This window comes from Solanum tuberosum, unplaced genomic scaffold, assembly GCF_000226075.1.
Source record: "Solanum tuberosum cultivar DM 1-3 516 R44 unplaced genomic scaffold, SolTub_3.0 scf00119, whole genome shotgun sequence".
Classification (NCBI taxonomy): Eukaryota; Viridiplantae; Streptophyta; class Magnoliopsida; order Solanales; family Solanaceae; genus Solanum; species Solanum tuberosum.
The window spans coordinates 1,135,693-1,153,285 of NW_006239045.1; the positions used below are offsets into that span (position 1 = coordinate 1,135,693).

Consider the following 17,593-nt stretch of genomic DNA (forward strand, 5'->3'; position numbering starts at 1 on the left):
ACCTAATGCTGCTGCCCCTAGGATTAATATACAAAAATGGACTAATAACAGAATAAATATCATATGCATATGAAAATAGCATCACACTAGTGTTCAAGATTTCAATCGAAAGCAAGTAAACATACAGCAATTGAGAAAAAAGAATGTTTTTTCTTAATGATACCATTACCAGGACGTCAAAAAAGTTGCAAAGGGTTGAGGATCCAGAAAAGAATAATGACCCTAAAACATTTGGTTATACAGAGAAACGCTGTGGAGCATGAGAAGACCAAATTTTTTTATCAGACTCGACAGCGGTTTCTCTGTATAACAGAATGGTAAGGACCAACATAAGCAGCAACAAGCAATAGGGTTTAGTGGTAAGGGCCAACATAAGCAGCAACAAGTAATAGTAATAGGGTTTTGTGTGCAAACTCAAAAGGTTTTATAAGCAAAGGGGCGGGGTGGGTTTAAGGCCATGTGGAGTGGAGCGGGTGAGATGCGGGGTGGGTTGAAGTCGGTTTTTTTAAAATTAAAATAGAGCGGGGGGTTGCGGGTATATGTAATTTTATGATATATTAAGAGTGATAGAGCATTATCTAAGATAATTTCTTTAAAGCTATTAAAATATTCAACATAGTAAATGAGAATGAATCAATAATTAAAAAAAAATCTTACATATTTCTTAATTGACCTCTAGAAAATAAATTTTGAAGTCACTATCCTATTAAATGAATTTGTTTTTATGAATTTTATTTTAGTATCAAACTTAAATGGAAAAAAAGAATATTGAAAAAATTATGCGGGCGGGTTGAAAATGAAAAAAAAGTTGTTATGCAGGGCGGGGCAGGGGAGGATTAAAAACTTTGCGGGTTAAGCTTAACCCGCACCACCCCATTGACATCCGTATGTATACTTTACTAACTGAATTTAAATACACGCATGATTTTGTCACATGGGTGAAATACACCCCTAAATTCTTGCCAAGTTTAGGTGATTTTCAACAATTCTCTCGATTTTTTACTAAGAGCCTCACGCTCATACAAGAGTTTGACACCACTTGTTATATCATATGGAAAATAGGGGGTATTTTATTATTTAAGTTGAGTTAATCAAGTAGATGGGTGTTTTTAAGATTGTCAATAGTTTAAGGATGAAACAATAATTCACGTCAAGTTCAGGAGTGTTTTCGATACTTCTCTCAAAATATAAAGAGATCGATTGAACAGTTTGGCCTTGATTGTCAAATGAGTTGATTGACATGAATTTGAGTGGGCTGAGGGCCTCCAAAAGTTATTTGGATCGAAGTAAGTTAGGTTGAAATGGATTTAATATCAAATATGGGAAAATTGTGTAATTAGGTATATATATATATATAATACATCACTATAGTTTGAAATAATTATAATTTGTAGTTAAAGTTAGGAATTTATAGTTATTTTCTCTCACCTCTCTTCTGCTCTCCCTCACCTCTATATGCACTCTCATTCACCTCTCTCCTCTCTATTTGTTATCTCTCCCTCGCATCTCTTCTCTCTCTGCCTCTCTCTCTCGCACCTCTCTCTTTCTTCTCTCTCTCAATACAAATACAAATTATATTAATCAATGATATAAATACAAATATTAATAGTTAATTATATAAATATAAATGATATCGATCAATTATATAAATACAATGATAAATGTCAACTATACATATCCTTTTTAGTGATACAAAATACAAATATGTATGTATTTGTTGATACAAATGATAACAACCAATTATACAAATACAAATGTTGAACATGATCCAGTATTGATACGATTGTATTGTCACGACTCAAAGTATACCCTAGACGTGACATGACGAATATGATCCCGAAAGACCCTAAACAAGCCACTTGACATAAGCATGACGTACAAGAAGTACAATAAGGGAGAATAGGCAATATAAATCTTATGTCATATAAGGAATCTGAATATAAATGTGGAAAAGTAAATTGTGTCTCACATAGCTTTTCTAACATCATAGAAGTGGTTGGGGCGTAACTCATACACTACGTACAAGTCTGAAACCCCAAACGACCACAAAAACAATAAAAGTGTATGATTTGACACTCGAACCATGAGGACTCACCACTCAAAGTGATGAAAGATGAGTAATCCTGATCTAAGCATGTCCTAGAGGAGGAGCATCAGACCCAATATTATGAGACAATATATATATAGGAAAAAATATGTATTAGTACATTGAATGTACTAAGTATCTAAAAATGCATAAAACATACGCATGATAATAGGATGAACCTTAAACATGATATGCATGACCAAATAAAACATAGGAGAAACCTTTAAAGAGAAAATATGAGTCATTAACAAGGTCAATGCATATTGAAAATCATAGGAAAGCTTTGAAAAGACTTTTGAATAAAAACATAGGTTCATTTGTGGGATGTTTACCATTAAACAACAATAACACCATGTGAGCTATACATGGAATCCGGGATGGCCCTCGTATCGAAAAGGGGAATCTACTTGCCAAGGTAGCACTCGTCTCATTCATTAATGCTATGGTGGATCCACTAGCTAGGTCATTTAAGACGATCCTACGGGGTATATAGTTTGGGACAAGGAAATTGCCACTAAAGACCATACCTCTACTAACAGTAAGATCTCCATTCCAAAGTCATGTCGGTGCTTAGTAAATTCCACCGGAAAAGACATAATCATAATCATATCAAAATACTTAGAAAGACAACATTACCAATCTTATCATAAATTCATATTAGAGTAGCTCCTTTCAAAATCATGATTTCATAAACTCATTCATATGACACTCTACTTTTAAGCATCTAAACCATGATTTCTTTCATGTGTGAGAAAACCTTTCACAAATCATTGATATTTTATCTTAAAAACATCATTTAGTCATAAATCATTCATTTCATACATGTATAAATTCTTAATCAAATTCATGTTCATATTTCATAATTAAATAAGATTTGTTCATAATTCATGTTCATAAAATAGACATGGGCATAGGTCCCTATGAATTCAATTGAAAATCATGTAATTGAATCAAAACGTACATAATAAGATTGAGTAAAAATAATTGAATCATAATAAATAGAACCTATGAAGATTTGCGTAAATTCCTAGCAAGAATTTGGGTGAAATCAATTTAGAAGATTGAGATTCTTTTGGGACCCAATGGATGAAAGGAATCCGTTGGTGAATTCCCACATACTTTGATAATCAAAGGCCTAAGAATGCAAGGAGAATGAGACCTTGAAGCTTGAAACCCTAACATCCACCTTGAAAGCTCTTGAGAGAATTTGGAGAAGAAGACTTGAGGAATTTAAGAGAATTTAGTGAATGAGAGGAATTAGTCTAAGTATTAAGACTAAAAATGATTATGGGAGTAGTTATAGGGCCAAAACGACATAGTTTAGGGATTAATTGGATAAGAAAATACCAAAACACCCCAACTTAAAAACTACCAAATGACTCATACGGTTTTGACCTACGATTCATAAAACTTTTTACGAATAGTCCTGATCAATCGTAGAGTCACTTACTGACCTAAAATATTGGGCAAATCCTACGAGTTGCGTCTACGGATCGTCGACCACTCTACGATCCGTAGAGTCCAAGTTTAAGTCCAAAATTTCTCTAAGTTTGGATCACTTCTATGGATCATTCCTATGTCTGTTAAACACCCTACGACTCGTCATGTCCATTTGCAAGTCAAATATCAGAGACTTGACATTTTCAAAAATCAATTCAAGTCCTACGACTGCCTTTCTACGGCCTGTAGAACTTTCTACGGTCCGTAGGTGGCTTCCGTAAAACCTGCCTCAATAGAGTTTTTGTGACTTTTTCCCTTCTAATCCGACTTTCCAATTTTTGAGGTGTTACATGTATTTGCTAATACAGTTTCTTCATTGATAAAAATTGTGTGTGTTAGCACAACTAATACAACATTAATACAAATAATAACAATCAATTATACAAATACAAATATTGAACTTGATACCATTGTATTTACTGATACAATTTATTCAGTAATACAAATTTTATTCAGGTACAAATTATATTGTATTAATATAATTATATTCATTGATGCATATACATACTAATTAAATATATACAATTATCCAGCAGATATACAAATACAATCATTGTACATACACATACTAGTTAAATATATGCAATTATCCAGCAGATATACAAATATAATTCGTCTCTCTCCTCTCTTATCTCTCTCTCTCACTCCTCTATCCTCTCTCTTCTCTCCTCTCTTATCTCTCTCTCGCTTGCCTCTCTCAATCTCACTCCTCACTCTTCCCTTCTGACATGTAGCTATGAATCGTAATTAAGCAAATTATAGCTATTTTGCTTAATTATGTTTCTAGTCTTAGTTATTTTTTAATTTTCCTCATTAAAAATTGAGGGGGGAAATCATAAAATGCTATAGTATAGGTGTATGTTAGGCCATTCAACGAGACTTTTGCTATTTACATAACATTACTATTTTTTTTATATTGGAGTTCTAACACAATTGTATCACAGATATAATTTAGGTTATTGCTATTAAATATGTAATTCCTTAACTGACCCGAGTAGTTAACGCAAAATTTAAATGATTATACCTAATCCCATATTTCCATGCACAATTAGAAATTGTATCTAACTATGTTTTTCTCTCTCACCTATATTATTTGTATTTCTCTTTCACACTGTGACTCCACCAATTTAGCATGATTTTAATTCTTTTTCAAGTTTAAATTATAAATTTTCCTAAACTCACGCTTTTGTGACTATCCATATCAGATAAAAAATTTAATTAACAATAAATGTATCTACCATTTCTTCTTCCAATGACAAGATTGTTGTTGAAGGAAAGTCGTCCAAACATAAAGTATCAAAGAGGTATGCGATTTATTTAACGTATATGTTGTATCTTGGTATATCATGTATTGAAAATATATCATGACACATCATTTATCAAAAAAGTATCATGATACATCATCGATGACAAGTTCATCATGTTATGGGAGAGCCAACAATGGCAAGTTCTTATGAGATTGCTCGAATCTCATTGAGTTATTGAGCAATGGACTTGATTCCCTTCATAAGGCGGCTGAGAGAGTTACAAAGATTATAAATACGAGTTTGACTTTGTTGACATATTGTTGCGCTAATTTTGTCCAAGCAATGTGCGCAGAAGATGCAGGGCCAATCAAAGGGGTTATGATAGATACGACATGCATCATAATAATATGACAAAAAAGTTCATCTTCTCGCCTCCATGATTGATAGTTTGGATAAGTTAGAGATGGACAAGGAAATGTACCATCAATATAGGAAATCAGATCATAGCCAAGGCAAAAAGCATCAACTTGAGTCCGTCAAGTAACATAATAAGTGTTGCGAGCAAGCGATATAGGCAGTTCGGTGAGTTGATAGATGAAAAGAAGTAGACCTCCTTGACTTAATGGATTCATGACTGTTTAAAAGATGGATATACCTGAGTTTTGGTTACTAGTGGTAGGATTGGTTGGAGTTTGCACGGCTACATTATTGGTGTTCAAGTTGTTGTATATGGTGGTCTAACAAGAAAAAGAGCGAACAGGATCGAGAACTCATTCGAGCATGAGTTAATCTGATACCATAAAGATATGAAAGAATTTTGCAAAATGTTGTAGTTTGTTTATTACATTGATCATCTTTAAATACATAAGGAGGGTCAGAAATTACTACAATACAAAGGAAATTAAATAAAAAGAACCAGAAGATTACAAAAATTAAGGGATATTAACAAAATATTAAAGATCTAAAAGATTGCAAAATAAAAAAGAATAAAGGAAACATATCTCTGAAATCATCTTTCCTTCTTAATATTAAGTTATTAGCATGGAAGACACTTGTATAGCACGCCTTCAAAAGGCTAAACCCATCGATGGCCACAAAGTTTCACTTAGACACCTTAATTGAAATTTGTTCATTTTAAACACCTTATGTAGGACTGCACAGTGTCATTTGGACACTTTTTGCTAACTCAGCATAGTGATTATGCAACACGAATAATAAGCCCATTTGAGAAGCTTTTTTGGTGAATTTTTTTTCTCTTTCTTCTTCTTTCTCACCCTCCGTTGATTATTTTTTTCACTCCTTCTTGCTCCTCACTCTCTCTCTGCCACCATAGACCACCCCTCATCACCGTACAAATTTTGAGAAAACATATATTTTTTGTTGGGTTTGTACACTACTTAGTTTTTTCTTCTTTCTTGAAAATCAAATTTGTTTCTTTTATCCATCATTCAATACTAATACAAAATACAAAATACACAATAATTTTTTGTTTCACTTCTTTTGCACTATACCTAAATAAGTAATTGAATTATTTAATTTATAATTATTGATTCCTCTCCAACTACAATAGAGATGAATATTTCAAAAAAGTGAAATTCTTATATTTGTATCTCCTACTACAATTATAATGACTTCTCGTAAAAAAAAGAAGGAAAAAAGTACATAATAGAAAAGAAAAAAAATGGAGAAAATGGGTTGGGATAAGGGGAGATTATATATAGATAATGGAGGAGAAGAGAATTTTTTTCAAAAATAAAATAAAATTGGAATGAAATTACTGAGAAGAAAAAGATAATAATTTCAAGGCACAAAATAAGAAGAAGATGAAGAACGAAATTGTTGAGAAATTTTCATGTTCTTGGTGGAGTTTAGGAAGAAGAAGATGAAGATGAAGAAAAGGGATCTGGGGGCATGGGATTACAAATCTGGAGAGAGAAAAAATTAAACGTGATGTTTTTCTTTTTTAAAAAAAAAAAAATACACTGTCATTTAAAGATTGGTCTATTTTTCCAGCAAAGGCGTTTGTCAACACACGCTTAAGTTGGATCTGGGAATATAAAAAAAGTGTCGAAATAACACAGCAAAGGACTACTACAGGTGCTCAAAATGAACAAAGCTCAGTTAAAGTGTCTAAGTAAAACTTGATACCAACTTTAAGGGGCCGCCAATGGGTTCAGCCTCTTCAAAAACTGGTGTTTTGGTATGAAGCAAAATGTTTTCCATGAAAAATGTTTTCCTAGAAAATGTCTTCCTGGAAAACAAGTAGATTTTGAACTTATTTTTTCATGTTTGTTTTTGGAGGCGGAGTTCGCGGTAGGGGTGGGGATGGGGTGAAAAATTAAAAATTTGAAATTGAAAATATTTTTTAAAAACAAACTTAAATTCCTTTTTGGAGGCGGAGTTCGCGGTAGGGGTGGGGATGGGGTGAAAAATTAAAAATTTGAAATTAAAAATATTTTTTAAAAACAAACTTAAATTCCTTTTTGGAGGCGGAGTTCGCGGTAGGGGTGGGGATGGGGTGAAAAATTAAAAATTTGAAATTGAAAATATTTTTTAAAAACAAACTTAATTATTTTTGGAGGGGGTGGGGGTCTGATGGGGGGTGAAGTTAAAAAATAAAAATTTGAAATTGGAAATATTTTTTAAAAACAAACTTAAAATTTTTATTTTTTTTTGGGGAGGGAGTAGGGTGAGGGTGGGGTAAAAAAATAAAAAAATTGAAGCTAAAAATATTTTTTTTAAAATAAGCTTTAAATTTATTTATTCATAACAAAAAAAAATTGCAATATGAAGTTGAAGAAGAGTTTTGGAAAATATTTTTCTTAATTTTTTAAGGAAAGTCATTTTCCTTAAATTTGAAGAAAATGAGTTGATTTGGAAAACATTTTACCCAACCAAACATCAGAAAATTGAAAAATGTTTTCCTTCATACCAAACATACCCTATAAGACGAACAACCTGCTACAACAATTTAAATAATCATTGCATTTTATCTTGCTTCTTTTTCTTTAATTCACAAAAGATGGCACATCTTTTGAAGTACATTTGGCATAAACGTAAGAGTCAAGACATCAGAGAAGTAATCAATAACTAATCCCTGGAAGCTATCTCAAATATACACCATATATTATTTTGTCCATTCAATATCACCCTAATCAGTAATTAATCCACAATGTAAACCAACATAAAACCAACGAAAACAAGAAGAAAAAGGAATTTACAATCAGATCTTGCTGGACTTTTCCAGCCACCAATGCACAACACCATCTGCCTTGCTTGAGAAACACAGCAGCAAGCCTAATGCCAAAACATAGTCAGACTCACTAGCACTACTTGTTTCCCGAAACAAATGTAAATAAGCATACATTGTTTATGCAACTGTATGAATCTGAAACTGCCACCACCACCAGCACCTGAAGCTTGCTATCGCGAATGGAAATGAAGAGCAATAGTACCCGAGGATGCTAACATCACGAACGAGTCCTATTTTAGAGGCTTTATACCCTACACAGTAACATAACAAATTTTCAGCAAGAAAAGCATGTGATGCCACTACCATTGTTCAATTCAATGTTGAAATTGGAACTTATGAAGTGTGTTGATGACTAGAAGTATAAATACATTATTCTTCAATTTTCAAGATTTGAAAGGTACGTACTAAATTTTGACACTGAAATAAAATCTTTATTTTATAACCGTTGTGTGGGACAACTTGTGTGCACCTCAACTGATTCACAAGTGCCTACTATCTCCCACCAGAACAAGAATCAGGTAACTCTGTCCACAAAGACTTGGGCATATGGAAAGAAATCACTTGGTATTTTTGCCTCTGCTGGAATATGAACCTGAAACCTCAGGGTTCTCGACTCACTTGGTTTTGTAATAGAATCTTATGAAGTGGTAGAAACACTAAAAAGAACATTTTTATTCAATTACTAGATTTGTGGTTCCCATTTTTAACTTTTTTTTTCATCTTTCCAAGTTGGGTCACTTGAAGTAGATTCAACAGTTTACCTTCCTTTTATTTGGTGTGGTCATCCCTGTCTTCCACCTGTGAATCACAATTTCTCGGGCTTCCTTTCCACCCAAGTCCCATATCTCCAACTTTAGCCATCCCTACTTGGTTTGATCAGTAAGCCTCTACACAACCTTTTGAATGCGAGAGCACCTTGAATCACTCACCTATCCGCTTTATTCCCCTCAACTTTTCCATAAACCCATCTTGATCACCACCTTCCCCTACTTCTTTTGGTGCTGGAAAAATCGACATCCGCTGAATCTTTATTAACACTCTATATTTGCCAACTCTCCACTTAGTGCAAACACCTAACATGTGTTGGAACCCTTTTATATCACATCCAAGGGTGAGAAATCAGTACTTGCCCCTCCCTCCCTTGTGTATGCGGTAACATATGGGGATTATGAGAATGGTTTATATCACTTAAGCTATTTGTGTGAAACTTGACTTACTTTTAATAAGAAGATTGATAAGGCACAATCTGTTATATGGCTTATTACTCTCTGCAATTTTTATTCAAAAGATGCAGATTTCTTTCCTGTTCAAAGTCGTGATGAGTAATTCAAGTCTGTCTTAAAGTTGTATACAGATGTGATAATTTTTCTCTGAGCAGGTTTTGACATTCCTTCACAGGTAAGATTGCACCCAAATGTACTATAAGAATTCTACCCAAAAAAAAATATTACAATGCTATTAATTCTTGAAGTTTAGAGATTAGAGAGTTCAAAAAGATTGCTGTGCTAGGATCTAGTACTATGGCACAGTCAAACATTATGATGTAATGTCTGAGAACACAAGTATGACAAAGTCCAACTTTATGATATAATGCCAAAGGACATAAGGCTGATACCCAGCGCTGTTCTGATATAATGAACCTCTTTCTCATTCTATTCAAACCCTAACCATCTATAAGCCATTACTCATCCTAAGAATCCCTTAAACCATAATTTGGCATTCATTTCATCCTCTAAAGACAAAAAACCATCCCCCAAACAGTACTGTGTGTCTCTCCAACATGAAAACAAGCTGTAAGCAGTAAGATCTGTTTCATGGAGGAGAAGGCTATACTGATATTTCAACTCCACCTTACATGCCTTTCTTCCAGTTTCAGGCTGATGTGTATATCTCTACAAGTGATTTGAACTGATGTTACACAAGAACGTTACACTTTTTGCATGAGCTGGAGATTATATAGATATACATGCAATTAATTAAATAAGAAACTAAGCTTCAATACTTGTGAGCTAAAATATCCATCTAAAGCATGCATCATACCTTGGATGCTCTGAACTCATTCACAGCCATTCTGAGATTATCATCAGATAATAGCAACCTTGATAAAGCCCCTGTGCTCAACCTGTAAAAAAAAAAAAGTTCAGCAAAATAAATGTACCCTGCTTCCCAAATGGAGTCCAAGATTTAAGGGATCTATGTAGGAAGCCTAACTTGTTAAACTGCCTTAGTTGAAACAAAGGATATATGGAATTACACTATCAAGCAGAGCAAGTTTGACTAACTTTACAATAAAATGGAGTTTATTTCCACAAACCCTTACCCCAACTTTTTTGCAGCATCTGATACCGAGCCCTCAACAGCAAAAAGTAGGTCCAGTAAAGCTTGCATTCCCTATGGATTAAAGAAGAACGACAACCAAGAAAACATCACTACATTTGGCAGTAAGAAGTAATTTATCTTAAGGACATGAAAAAAGGAAAAACATACCAAAGCAAATTTGGGATTGTTTGGTCCAATTTGAGGGCCACAATTTGATCCCCTGATTGTTGATTTGGGAGGAAGAATTTGAAGCAGCTCTTGAGGAGGTGTATATGTATCAAGATCTATGTTGTTCCTAACTAGATGAAAATAAAGAAAGTATGAATAAATGGAAGCTTCTAGGAAAAGAGAGCCGCATCAACATCATGCTAAACCCTAAGTACGAGCTTAAACATATCCGAGGATGAAGACCAGTCCATTAACTCAACAACAAAGTGTATTCCTATAGAGTGAGGTTTGGGGAGGGTGGAGTGTACCCAAACCTTACCTCTCTCTCAAAGGTGAGGTAGAGAGGCTATTTCCGATAGGCCATTGGCTCAAGACAAAAACAGACTAGAAAAAGATGTAATGAAGTACAAGACACAATAGGTAGTAACGAAACAACAGACAGTAGAACCAGTCCATTAACTACTTAGGAAAAAGGAACTTCACAGGAAAACCAAACTTCAAAAGTTTTTGAACTCCCAAACTATGAAAAATGTGTCCAGTTTACACTTTAGTGTCTTCTTGGTTTGCATTTTTTGTTTTCAAATTTATAGATTTTCAAAGAAAGAGATTGAGTAGCTATTGATAAAATCTTCTGTAGCTTTTGACTTACAGATATCAGACTGTAAAAAGTTTAACCTACACAAACAAATATTTGTAAATTAAGTTATTCAAGTTCCTTGGTCAAACCAACATAGTTTGGGTTTGAGGCATAGTTGACTAATCGATTGAAGTTAATTTGACATGGAATTAGCAAAGAGACCAAAAATAACATAAGCTTCCTTTTCTTTATCATAGTTCAGTCAATTGAGAAATTCCCAACAATTAAGGGGTGGTTTCAGCTGTGACACAGTTCTTTATTTTTTTGATGAAGTAAGTTGTTGTATTTAAAAAACATCAAGAAGATGCATGAATGCTCAGATGTGACACAGTTTTTGTACTTCATATTATCTACGTATTCCATTATTTTCAACAGATTTTTACCGTTCATCTACTAGAAAACCCTGTCTCTTTCTTCTACTGCTGCTTCATATTGCTAATCACCCCCGATCTTCAAAACATTTTAACTCTATTTAGTGGCACCTAAACCATAGAACTCAAGAAACTAAAGCCCGAAAGTTCTATTATCACAAAAGGAAATTTGCAATTAAACAAGCCAATTTCTCATGGTACCAAGAAATGGTCTGCATCAAGATTAGGAAGGTATGTCTTTCTCATTACACCAATAAAAAGAAATAGATAATCTCTCATCAAATCTCCTCTCTAGTTCCATGTATTTTTTTTTTGGTGAAGTAATTAAATTGCATTAGAAAGGCATCAAGAAGATGCAATGGTTACAACTAAAAACAAAGTTGCTTCAAACATGAAAATAACATGAAGCTAACTGTGCAAAAACCTGTAAAGCAGCCAAAAAGATAAACCCCCTTAAATCCTACTGTGCTAGAGTTAAGGAGCTAACAAAATTCAAAAAATTATCCATACTGTTTGCAGGGGAGAGAAGGTGTCAATTATAAAGACTAACTAAACACCTAGTCTTAATGGTGCTTATGGGAGTTGATATTCCATCAAAACATCTGCAGTTTCTCTCTTTCCAAATGCTCCAAAAAGTTACTGTTGGGATCATCCTCCAAGTACTTTTGATGGTGTTGTCAACTCTCCTACATATCCAGCTAGCATAAGCATCTTTGATGGAGAGGGGAAAAACCCATTGGAGGCCAAACAATGAGAAGAAAAAATGCCATATGCCAACTATTGTGGGACAGTGCAAAAAAAGATGGTTGACACTTTCATTGTCTTGTTTACAGAAAAGACATCTGTTGATGAGAATGATGCCCTTTTCCTAAGGTTGTCTTGTGTTAAACATGCCTTAAGCAGGGCAGTCCATGCAAAACAGGAAACCTTAAGAGCTTCCCCGAAGTAGTCTATCTGAATTATTAACATCTAAGTTACAGTTTTTCAGTGTTTGTAGCAAGAGAAGAAGTTCATTAATTTCCCAGTCCTGCAAATTCCTTCTAAAATTTTGTCTTCAAATATTATCAACTTTGTATTGGGCCACTATGGCTTCCTTGTTGGTGGCTATTTGGAACATCATAGGAAATGACTCCTTCAAAATAGTACCCCCAATCCACTTGTCTAACCAGAATCTTATGTTGAGTCCATTCCCAGGTTTGAAGTAGACTTTCTGAAGAAACTCATCTTGGAAGCTACTTATGTGTTTCCAGACCCCCTCTCTAATAGGTAGGTCTCCCTCTGCTATAGCTCCCATCCTAATTGTATAAAAACTACTTTTTATGGGTTCCACAACTAGTAGTCCTGGCACAACTTTACTAACTCAACAGTGCACTCCAAGATCATCACTTGATACAATTATACAACCCAAACTCAAACCATTCTCAAACAGAAAACTCAAAGTTAATAAGCATATACTACACAACTGTTTATCATGCCGCAAACCACAGAGTTTAAGATATAAATTTGTCTTATATAATAAGGCAGTGGTTCTGGAAGAAACATTTTGGAACAACAAAGAGTAGATGGTATACCTTTAAGTGCCAGTAACACTCGCAATCGAGATAAAGCAGACGCACGATTCATGTGTTGGGATCTATCCTCCACAGCCTAAAGAAAACCCAAACAAATAAAATTCCATTTCAAAATCAAAAAGGGTCATAAAAATCTAGCAAATCATCAAAACCAAACCTGAGCAATAATCCCTGTTGGGCTATGCTTCAAACGCACAGCAGATTCACGCTTGTTGCGGTGCTGTCCACCAGGACCTGAAGCCTTGAAAGTGCTCAATTCACACTGCTTCATCAACTCCTCATCCGACATCAACAAGTACTCTCTTCCACCAATTCCCGTATCAACATTTCCATCGCCATTAGTGCTGTATTTAGCTGAAAATAACGACCCAAATTCTTGAAATTGCTCTCCAACGGGCACAGAAAACAATGACCCAATTTTCTTGCCAACTGATAAATAAATTCTTGGAGTTGAGTATGAGCGAGAAATGGAGATCGAATTTGGGCGATAAAAAGAAGGTGTTAATATGGAGATATTAGTTATAGTTTTAGGAAGATTTAGAAACGATTTGAAAACGGAACGAACCATATGGATTCTCAAAATTAGCGTTTGTTTTCAAACCTTTTGAGGAAGACGAGAACATAAAAGGAGGATTTGGCCAATGCATTCTTAAACTATGCCCAAACTTATCGCTTTATTCGGACATTGTCACGTATTATTTTATAATGTATTATATTTATTATATTATTTTAATAAATATAATATTTGAATAGATTGTATCATTTTTTATTGTTACACAATGTGTTATATTCATAATTTGAATGATAAATCTAAAAAAATAAAGGATATTGAATATAGCTAGTATGAAAAGGTGGGAAAAAAATAAAATATAATTATTACATAACAAATAAAGACAAAGTAAGAAAAAAATATTAAGATAACGATGTGATCACATCAAATCAATCGTTATATAAAATTGATCTTTTTGTAGTTACCTAATGATAGAATTAAACGATACAATAGAATTTAAGTAACAATCAAACAAATATTATAATTAAACCAATAATACAATACAATACGATACCAGGCTAACAACCATCCAAAAAAGTTGTAAGTTATATTTTTAAATTATTCATGTTAATAGAAAACATCTTACATCTCCAAGTATCATTTTTGGCCAAATCTATAGAATGACTGGACTGAAATTAATTCTAGACTAATAGTATAATTATTTAGCTAATATACTGGAGTTTCAAGTAGTTTTTTTTTAGTTTTTTCTTTAGATATCACTAATAATCTCTCTATTTTAATTTAAAAAGATCGATTCTTTCCTTTTATCATTTTTTAATTTTAATTTTGATTTTTCACATGATATGTTTAAGGCCATAAAATTAATAAATATTTTATTGCATTTGATCAGTGTTATAAAAGGCGGGGGCATGAGGCGAGACATTTTATGCAGTACAGGACGAGACGTAAGCTTCGAGACATGGGGCGTAAGTTTTATGGATCTACGGTGCGTAATCTCATGTATATTCAACTTTATAATTTTATTACTAGAAAAATAAGCAAAAGTAAAACTATCAATTATTTTACAAATATTTTTTAATAAATAACCTATAATATATAGAAAAAAAATTATGATTTTTATTAGAGAAATGTATTAATGACCAATAATGAAGAAAAAAAAAATATTACAATTACTATTTGAGAAATATTATTACGCTAATAATAATAAATATGATTTAAAGCAAAAAAAGTTAGAGAAAAGAAAAATAAAATAAAAAAATAATGCCCAGGGCGTACGTTTTTATGCTCAGGGCTTACGTTTTTACGCTTGGAGATTACGCCCCAAATTCTAGGACTTATGCCCTATGAATCTATGTCTTCAATTTGCGCCCCAGAGCGTTTTTGGTACTCCCCACCCCAAGGCTCGCCCCAAAAAATGTTTTTATGCAACAAAATTTAAAAATATTATTTACTTTCTTAAACTTTGTTTCCTATTAAAATAGGCCAAACAAATTGAAAGAGAGAGTATTTATTTTGATTGTCTATTTTTCCGAGGTCAAATTATTTGTAAGAAATTGACAAGAGTTTCTAATTTTGGCCAAGGAAATAAGGTTTTGTCAAAATAATGAAGCTTAATCTATGAATTTTTTTTATTTCTCAAATTTGGCTTGAAAATATGATCCAAAAAAGTCATGAATTTTAAGAAGTTAAATAATGTTATCATTTTTGAATTAAAAATATCAGGTAGGCAAAAAAGAAAAGAAAAGAAAATTATAACACTGATTTAGAAATAAGCTCAGGGCCTACTAATGGCTATATCCCAAAACCTCACTCCCCTTGACATCAACATGGACTTTAAAGGGATTTTGAGAATTGGAGGAGAAAGCTACAAAGAAGAGAAAAGAAAATTGAGGAAAGAAGGAGTAATTGCAAGGTGAAGTAGAGATGGTGAAGTTGCATTAAATGTAGTAGGGGTGTTATTATTGCTATCCTTGAGGACGGGGTGTTGGTGAGGGGGTGGGTGGGTGGGGTTCAAGATAAAGTAAGAAGGATGTGTATGTATACGTGAGCAGAGGCGTTAGCGTCAGATTCAGAATTTGAAGCTTAAGTATGATCAAATTCAGAATTTGGATTAATCTATTACAATATTGCTCGATTCTAAATTAATAGTTTTTATATATTTAAATTAATGTCTTAATAAAAAAAAAAAATTAGACTAAAGTCAGTAGGTTCTGTCAAACATGTAACTTTTGAACTAATTATGTGAAAATTATGGATTTTTTAATTGGAGTACTCGAATTAGTGTCAAATAATTTTTGTAATTTAACAATTAAATATTATTGTTTTTATTTAATTATAAATTAGTGGTGAATTCTTACATTTTTTTGTTAATTACGAAAACCACCCACTCATTCACCAAAAAATTTTTGACATTATTTTATTTAAAAAAAATATTCTACCCCAGTTAGCTAACCCTTCGCTCCAAATTTATTTATTTATTTATATTTTTTCATTTTGTGTTAGATATGTACATATATTTTTAGGAATTTTATTTTTTTATATTTGCGTACCAATTATAACATAAATAAAAAAAAATTAGTTAAGAAAAAATCTTGCAAGTAAAAACTTTTCTAAAAGAGTACATATCTAACACAGAACGAAAAACAATTAGAAGCGGACAGTTTGGTGGGGTTGAATTATTTTTTAAAAGTATAATAACATCTAAATTATTATTTGGGGAGGAGAGGGGTACGGTGAGAGGAAGTGGGGTGGTGGAGTGGGTAAGAATATTTTACATTTTATTTTATAAAAAATATTATTTTTTGGGATAATAGTTCTTTAATCTTAACTAATACTAATTATTTATTTAATTTTGTCAAGGTGAAATGTTTTGTCAATGTGAAGTGTGATCGAGGTGATAATTTTTTAAAATAAAAGAGATAGTGTAGTACACACACCGTGAAGAGAGTGTAATAAAAGAGAGAGATGTGTGTTTCTCAAACTAATAAGTGATAGTTTAGGTATGAAATTTACACTTTTAATAGTTTGGGTATGAAACTCAAGAAAATGAGATAGTTTAGGTATGTTTTTGACACTTATCTCTTAAATTTGCAACACTTTCTTACCACAACTTATGAGTTGTTACTCTTTTATTTTATGTTTTGATTATTAAAAGCATATAGAAAACTCAAGTATCATTTAAAATTTGTCATTTGCAATATAAATTTTGTATTAAGTATTTGAAGATAAACGTGTAACGAACGTTCTCAAATACTAGTATGCTTATATATGTATACGGTAAAAGTAAATTATTGCAAATTAATTTTTTTAAAAGGGTGTTGGTTATTGGTAAATATTCATAAAGATAATTAATTAGTCAAAATTTATGATGTGAAAGAGCCTAAACAATTAGTATGTGAAACTCGATTTAGCAATTTGTGCATTCTGTTGAAGTAATTCGGTAAAGTAATGAAAGAGTTTGTCTATACACGTGCATCTAAATCGTATGAAATAGTCTAAACAAGCATATGCAATTCAATTTTTATAATTTGTGCATTCAATTTAAACTAATCCAGTGAAATAGTGAAACGAGTTAAATATGCATGTGTAACTCAATTGACTATGCAAGTGTAAAAAAGATTTAACTATGCACGAATGAAGTAGTGAAGAAATTGACTATGCATGTGTGAATTGTGTGAAAATGCTGAAACAAGTGCATACAATTTAAATTTTGTAATTCGTGCATTCAATTCAAAGTAATTTGGTCAAATAATGAAAGAGATTAAGTATACATGTGTAACTCGATTTACTATGCACGTGCAAAAGATATTGACTATGCATGAGTGAAGCAGTGAAAAAAATTGACTATGCACATGTGAAGGAGCCTAATAAACAATTCTTGAGGAGGTATATTGGTTGTTGGGGGGGGGGGGGGGGGGGGGTGGGAGGGGG

General features: G+C 32.8%; 1 protein-coding gene and 1 non-coding gene across 3 annotated transcripts; both read right to left on the minus strand.

The window, feature by feature from the left end:
* Positions 1-233: 233 nt before the first annotated feature.
* On the minus strand, positions 234-310 carry MIR7122 (microRNA MIR7122). Its single transcript, NR_127209.1, has one exon. It is a non-coding gene; the product is annotated as a microRNA MIR7122 (primary transcript).
* A 7,594-nt stretch (positions 311-7,904) lies between these two features.
* Positions 7,905-13,810, minus strand: LOC102580412 (peptide chain release factor 1). 2 transcript variants are annotated; one of them, XR_001473811.1, is made up of 7 exons: positions 13,310-13,810; positions 13,153-13,228; positions 10,574-10,704; positions 10,407-10,477; positions 10,127-10,208; positions 8,199-8,337; positions 7,905-8,130 (listed from the first exon to the last, which is right to left on the minus strand). XR_001473811.1 is itself a non-coding variant. In XM_015310003.1 (6 exons), the coding sequence occupies exons 1-6, from the start codon at positions 13,718-13,720 to the stop codon at positions 8,317-8,319; spliced, it is 792 nt and encodes a 263-aa protein (XP_015165489.1). In that variant the 5' UTR covers positions 13,721-13,810; the 3' UTR covers positions 7,905-8,316. The 2 variants fall into 2 exon arrangements, 1 of the variants encoding a protein (XP_015165489.1); XM_015310003.1 differs by having other exon boundaries at positions 7,905-8,337.
* Between the last annotated feature and the right edge of the window lie 3,783 nt (positions 13,811-17,593).

Excerpts from the sequence above, each read along its gene's own strand:
- LOC102580412 (XM_015310003.1), bottom strand. The coding sequence starts at position 13,720 with ATGGTTCGTTCCGTTTTCAAATCGTTTCTAAATCTTCCTAAAACTATA. Across the intron at positions 13,229-13,309 it reads CAACAGGGATTATTGCTCAG|GCTGTGGAGGATAGATCCCA; the intron begins GTTTGGTTTTGA and ends GGTTTTCTTTAG. Across the intron at positions 10,209-10,406 it reads GATGCTGCAAAAAAGTTGGG|GTTGAGCACAGGGGCTTTAT; the intron begins GTAAGGGTTTGT and ends TTTTTTTTACAG.